Source organism: Mirounga leonina, unplaced genomic scaffold, assembly GCF_011800145.1.
Source record: "Mirounga leonina isolate KUSES-001 unplaced genomic scaffold, KU_Mleo_1.0 Mir_96, whole genome shotgun sequence".
In the NCBI taxonomy this organism is placed as follows: Eukaryota; Metazoa; Chordata; class Mammalia; order Carnivora; family Phocidae; genus Mirounga; species Mirounga leonina.
In genome coordinates this window covers 1,502,487-1,509,259 of record NW_023270871.1, presented here as the reverse complement: position 1 = coordinate 1,509,259, position 6,773 = coordinate 1,502,487, and the positions used below count along the sequence as shown (strand labels likewise).

Here is a 6,773-nt window from a genome sequence, read left to right as displayed (position 1 = left end):
AAGAAGAATTCTCAGAGTTTTGACACCCAAACAAAATGGAAGCTTACTTCGGGTTGAGTGAGGTGCATCCAACTACCAGGTAAGTTGTTTGTTCCAAGGTTTAGGGTTACCAGATCCAGCAGGATGTCAGTAAATGCTTTATGTCCTATTATGCCTACGGTAAAATCAAAAATATTTTTCCAATTATGTTATGTAACAGGGACTTTGTTTCTTTTGCTAAAAGAGAACAAAAAATGGATATTTGTATAATCACTTTATTCATATTATTTAAAACTGTAGCCTTTAGAGAACAGAAGACATTTGAAAACATAAGAATCATAATCAAGTTTCCTGAGGCACTCTCATTATTGTGTCTCAGCTAAGTTAAAATGTCTTTTTTGGCCAGGTAATAAATCATTTCAGATTGGGCAAAATACTGAGAATTTATACTTTAATTTGGAATCTTCCTTTGACTTTTTGCTCAGAGTAGAATTAGTAGAATTAAAAAAAAAAAAACAACTGTAAGTTTTCCTATATGCAGTAGAGGACAACAGTAAAATATTTTGGTGAGTATGGGATAAAGGTGTTTCAAATGCACACAAATCACCACTGTTATCAAGGTAACACATTTATCCTCATTTTGTACTTGGCTCAGAAGAGATTATTTTTTTGTTTTGTTTTTGTAAATGCAGGGAGACTTGAATTGTTAAGTTACTGGACTGGAAGTGATAATTTAATTATCCAATTGGCTCAATATTCCAAAGTATTTCATAAAAGATCACTAACCTTTTAAGTGCTTTGCTTTTATACATTAATCTATTTTTACCCTGTCCAAAAGAGAAGTCTGTTTTGTCTGTCTCTCATTTCAAATTGCATGCGCATGCATTAAAAAAAGAAATAGGAAAACAAAATAAATGAATCTGCTTAAAAAATGTCTGTCTAACCCTTCTGACAGAAGTACCTTCTAGAGTCAGGAGAGACTCCTACATGTATTTGGGTCTTTCAGGTCCAGAGTATAGAGCTATCTTCCTTGTTTAGAAATAAAAAGAGTAGAAATAGAAACAGATGTAGCATCTCAAATTTTTCTTTTTACATATGAATTTTTGGCATTTATAAAAGTCCAATGTGAACCTTAACATTTCTTATAACCTTTAAGAAAATGCACGAATCCTTTTAAAATGTCAGTGGTTCAAACTCAGCCTCTTGATAAAATACACAAACCAAATACACAATTTTGAGATCTGGAAGTTAATTTTTTGGGTGGCAAGTGCAGAATCTTTCTTCCTTTGATATGCCTGACCATCCAACAGGTCATTCAGAAATAAATTCTCTATCCTTTTTGATCAAAGCTGAGTATCCAATTTTATAGAGATGAGAAACATTTTCCCAGGGAGTGGAATGTTCAGTAAGATGAGCTTTATTTTCAGTAAAAACCACATTGGATTTTAGACAAGTTAGAAATAATCACTCATGTTCCTCAAGATGAAGCCATAAATAAAATCTATTTTATGAATCCATGAAGAAGCTCAAAGTATTTAAAAATTCTGGTAGAGATGCAATATGTTTCTACTGTCTTTAATAGCTATGGTGCAAGCAAAGTGTTGTAAGACAATACTTCCAGCTTACGTAGCAATTATCTGGTGACCTTAATGTGAAATGTGAAAACTTTTTAATATTTGACCTGGTCACCTACGTGGCCAAGGCATATGGCAATATGACCTTCACATAAAATATGATAACATAAACAGAGAAACTTAGAAATCTTATTCATGGATTCCCCCCCCCCCCCAAATACCTCTCTTTCAGTTTGGCCCTAAGTTAGTTATTTAATGCAGGTGTCATTTACAATTATCCAGGAAAGATGTTAATTGTATGCCAGGCCCAAGGAAACTCAGACCATAATCATAGTCTAGTCACCTTTAGCAGTAACTCTGCAAGAGATGACATCAAAATAACACCATTGCTTAGAAGTATCACCTCCATCTAAAGAACGTGAAAGAATGTGTGGATGTAGAAGTAGACTTAGGTACAGGAAGGGGCGCCTGGGTGGCTCAGTTGGTGGCTCAAGTCGACTCTTGATTTCAGCTCAGGTCGTGATCTCAGGGTCCTGGGATCGAGCCCCGCATTGGATTCCACATTCAGCGGGGAGTCTGTGTCAGGATACTCTCCTTCTCCTCCTTCCCCCCACCCTGCTTCCCGGCTTGCTCCCTCATGTGCATGCACTCTTGCTCTCAAATAAATAAATAAATAAATCTTCTTCTTTTTTTTTTTAAAGAAAAGTACAGGGTATTTTTGCTTTGTCTGAAAAATGCCAAATGCCTTCTGTGTTTGATGTGAAGACTGGTTACTATTTTACTTCTAAATTTCAGATTAAAAAGATTTTGTTTTTGTTTTGATCAATGACAAAGTCAACATCTGTCATATTACTATTCACTTTCATAAGGGCTTTCTGAGTTTGATGAACAAGCAGAATTAGGTTTCGTGTCACCAGTGGAAGACAGTGTTCTTGTATTCCATAAATGGATAGCTTTCCGAGGGTCAAAATTATTAATGTCTGGAGAATTCAACTGGATTATCGGGAGGTCCATCATACTTTCAGCCTTGATCTTGGCATGCATTTGTGACTTGGCGCGTTTCATTTGACTAAAGCCACGTTCTGCCTCTGTGGAACTTGCAGGGAGGGTCAGCACTAGGTCCACTATTGTCAGGATATTTGGATACTTGTGTAAGTAAACAGAATTCACAAAATCCCAGGTCAATTTGCGGATGTTCTGAAATCTAAGGGGTGGGAGGAGAATGAAAAATGTAAAAGATTGAGACTCCCAAGTTTCATTCAAATATTTATAAATACCAACTTTGCTTACCTAGCATATATCTCTAATTTCAACATGCTCCATTCAGTGTCTACTTCCTCGATCTCCACATTGGCAGCTTCCAGTACTGGTTCATAATGGGCAATCAGTATAGATACCTCTTTTTCTCCAAATTCTGCCATTGATATACAAGAGAAAAAGTCAAGATATGAAAGAAACCTACAGAGGATCAAAGAACAGTAGGTTTGGAGGTAGTGCATATAGGGTACCTCGGTTTATCTTTGCGGGCCACAGTTTAAAGCTCCCAATCATGGTAGCCTTCACCACATCCTGGCTGGCATCTCTGAAGCAGCCTTGCAGCCTCTTGATAAGATGTGTTAAGACTGTGTTTCTTACATCAGAAATGTCTCCCTCTCCTTCCAGGCAGTTACCATGAAAGTGCGTGACAGAATCCACCCAACGTTCTTTTGGTCCTGGTCTGGGAGGAAAAAAAAAATCCCCCAAGTAAACAATTAAATGAAAAGGCACCTGGCAAATAATGTCCCCAGTCATACTATCTAAGTTTGACATTTGACATTCCCCAATTCCTCACTTTGTTTGATATATTCTGAGCACTTCCAGTGTTGACTCTAACACGGCAAATACGTCAGCAATGGAAGAATTTCTGTTCTGATTGACACGGGAAAGAATGCTAAGTACATTAATGACATCCACTAAGAAATGGATGAATTTAACAATGTCTGCTTGGAGAAGGAACACTAGGAGTTCCTTGGCTTTCTGATGACTGGTGTTTTCATCTGCCTGTAACATAGATCGGGAATAAAATACCAGTTTATTGTTCTTAAAATTATTATTTCAAATTGCTCCATAAAGATATTCTCTGCCACTCTGGAAAACTAGAACAGTATGGTATGTCACAATTACTTACCGAAAGCAATTGCTGGACTATTGCAGGATATCCCTTGAGAAAGTTCTGGAGGGCTGCCTGTAATTCCTGAAGCCACCTCCTGCCCCTTCTTGAGAAGGCATCACAGGCCGAAGGTGAAGGCTTTTGAAAGCAGTCATCAGAGAACTCCTGAGAAGAGGGGAACTGTGGTAGAAGTGGTAAACGCTGTGAAGAAGGTTTCTGACATCATTGTACAGGGGAACGCTCTGGAACACTGCCTTGTAAGATAGTTCAAGATGATGTGCAAAGCAGTACACAGTCAGCACACATGGCTGGATTTCTCTTAAAAGCAGAGCCACCCCATTGTTTTCTCCCTCTGGGCCCGGGACACCATCACTTCGAAAACCAACCAGTTTCTTTGCCCAGTCTTGGTTCGATAGCTTAAGTTGAAGATTTCTTTCTAGAGTTTTCTCAATGGCATTTCTTATTGCCAAAGGATCCTTCTTGTCTACTGTCTGTACCCCAACAATTTAGCAATGCACTTTTCCTGCACGTGCAAACTGCACATAGACAAGTTCAGCTTCCTCGGTTGAACTGTCTGTGATTCCATCACTGAGGACAGAGAAAAATTTACTTTGTTCTAGTTTCTCTCTTAGATTCCTCCGTTCTACTTCAGGGATAAAATACGTAAAGGTTCTTGCTGATTTGTTAGTTCTGAATACTGGGCCAATATCAATCCCCTTCATATCATCCAACTTGCACATCCAGATAAAGTCTTTGAGGGGACGTCCCGTCTTGGCGATAGCATGGCATGATCTGAATAAGTTCTCTATTCTCCCAAGGGTGATTTTGCTCATGGTTGTCACCATGAGCTCTGTGGTGGTGCGGTTCACTGGAGAACCACTCGTTGCTTCCTTTAATGAAGCCTTGGCGTGAGCCTCACTAAGATGATGTGCGTTGAGAAATTCTGTCCTAAAGTTGTCAGTGCCGTAAAAAAACTCACTTGATTTCCCCGTGACTTCACTCCATGTTTACGACACAGGCCACAGAACATAAGATTTAGTATCTCATCATATATAAGCCAAGGGTATTTTTTTAGGCAGATTTTCAAAAATTGATTGTTTCTCCTTGGAAGGTAATGGTCAAGCTTCTGTGGCCTTTTCTGCTTTTCAGTGATTTGGTTCAGATCATCTGGAAGATCCCTGCCTTTAAAATAACTCCACATTGTTATTTTCGGTAATCACCAACATCTACCCTCAGTTTTGCTTACTCTCTGCCCCTAATACATGCTCATTACTTCTGGAAAAAATTACAGTGAGTGCTTACAAGTAGTACGTCAGCCATTCTGGTTAGTGTTTTAAGTGGCTTATACCATTGAATCCTCATAATCCATCATCCCTATTTTATAGTTGAGAAAATGGACCAATTACCTGTCACTTTATGGATAAAAACAACTAGGACACAGAGAGGTTAGTTTGTTGGATGTCACAGTGCTCATAAGTGGTGGAGTTGGGGATCACTAGCAGGTGGTCCGACTCCACAGCCCCCATGCTTACCTACTTCACTATTACAGGTTTCTCATAAGGGCAAAGGGTGCTATGTTCTTCTTCACTCTAGAATCTGGTTCTTATGCATAAGAGGGACATTGCTTTTTGCTGACATTTGCTTCCTGTGGTGAGAAGGAAGAGTAACAGGACACGCACACAGCACAGTCTAGAAGATTTGCCTTGGCCATCTCTTCCTTCCCGCCACAGGCCCGCCTTCTGTGGCAGGACCAGAGCCAACCTGTTCATTTACAGAAAGGGCTTGAGGCTTTGAGATCCATCCTACGTGATTTCAAGGAGCTGTGCCTCATGCCTCATCTTTTTCTCTTCCCTAAAGATCTAATTTCTGAAACCTACTTGTCAGAGTGTGGAATATATATGTATTCATCTGGACAGAAGGACAGAAAAATTTTAATTACACAAAGCAACGTCCTAAAATACAGTTTCTCTCTGAAGGCAGGCAGCCTGGACCACATATTTATTTCCCTCCTTCGACTTCTGTGACCCTACTGATCATTAGATTATATTGTCCTATTTTATAGTTTAATGAAAAAGTGAAATATGTGTTTGTGTGATATTATACTAAATTAACTCATGTCGACATACAAGCTGGCGTTTCATTCTGTTTCACTGCTTTCCTGTCCTAGGCTGACTGACAGCCAGATTTTAAACTCTTCTGACAGAACCACACTTACTTCCTCTGTGTTCCATAAGGCCTAGGTGAGCAGTGCTAAGCACTTGGCAGATGTCTAAGAAAATCAACATTCCCAACTGATTTTCATGATCTCATATCTCTTAACATCTTTTACTTGGAAACCTTTGACATTAGTCAATCTGCTGCTGCCTTTCTTACCCGATTTGCATCTAACTTCTTTTTTTTTTTTTTTAAGATTTTATTTATTTGACAGAGAGAGAGAGAGACACCGAGAGAGGGAACACAAGCAGGGGGAGTGGGAGAGGGAGAAGCAGGCTTCCCGCGGAGCAGGGAGCCCGATGCGGGGCTCTATCCCAGGACCCTGGGATCATGACCTGAGCCGAAGGCAGACGCTTAACAACTGAGCCACCCAGGTGCCCCTGCATCTAACTTCTATTTTGCCTTTTAATCAGTTTTTTTTTTTTTTTTTTTTTTTTGCCATTGTTACTGTTGAAACAGAGCGCTGTTTTGTTTTTTTTCCTCCCAAGTCCTAAATATTACTGTTTTTGCTTAAAGTGAACCTCCTTGTGACTGATACCTCCTGCCTTCATTTTGGGCCCTACACGTGGGGTCGTCGGTCTCCCACACTAGGCCTTTGGCACCAGGCCCGTGACTGCTTGCCACACATCAGTGCTGGTGAGCACAGGAATGAATATATGAGAAAAGAAGTCTCTTGTTATGGAAGGGAAGGACTTTAACTCTCACTACTGATTTAGCTAGCTTTTATGTTTTTAGCTTTATGAACAGATTCTCCAGAAGGTGTTATCTTGAATTCTGAGCATGTACTTTCATTTGCTTAATGTAAATTCTCTGGCTTCATGAGAATGTGTTTCCTCCTGAAGAAGCAGCTGAAACTC

At 39.6% G+C, this 6,773-nt stretch overlaps 1 protein-coding gene across 1 annotated transcript in view; it reads right to left on the bottom strand.

Moving 5' to 3' along the window:
- The window catches only part of LOC118006348 (sperm flagellar protein 2-like), a 167,350-nt gene that overhangs the window by 24,274 nt on the left and 136,303 nt on the right, over positions 1–6,773 (bottom strand). The window contains exon 30 of the mRNA XM_034998971.1: positions 48–154. Coding sequence (XP_034854862.1) covers positions 48–154 — 107 coding nt within the window. The remainder of the gene's footprint in view (positions 1–47; positions 155–6,773) is intronic.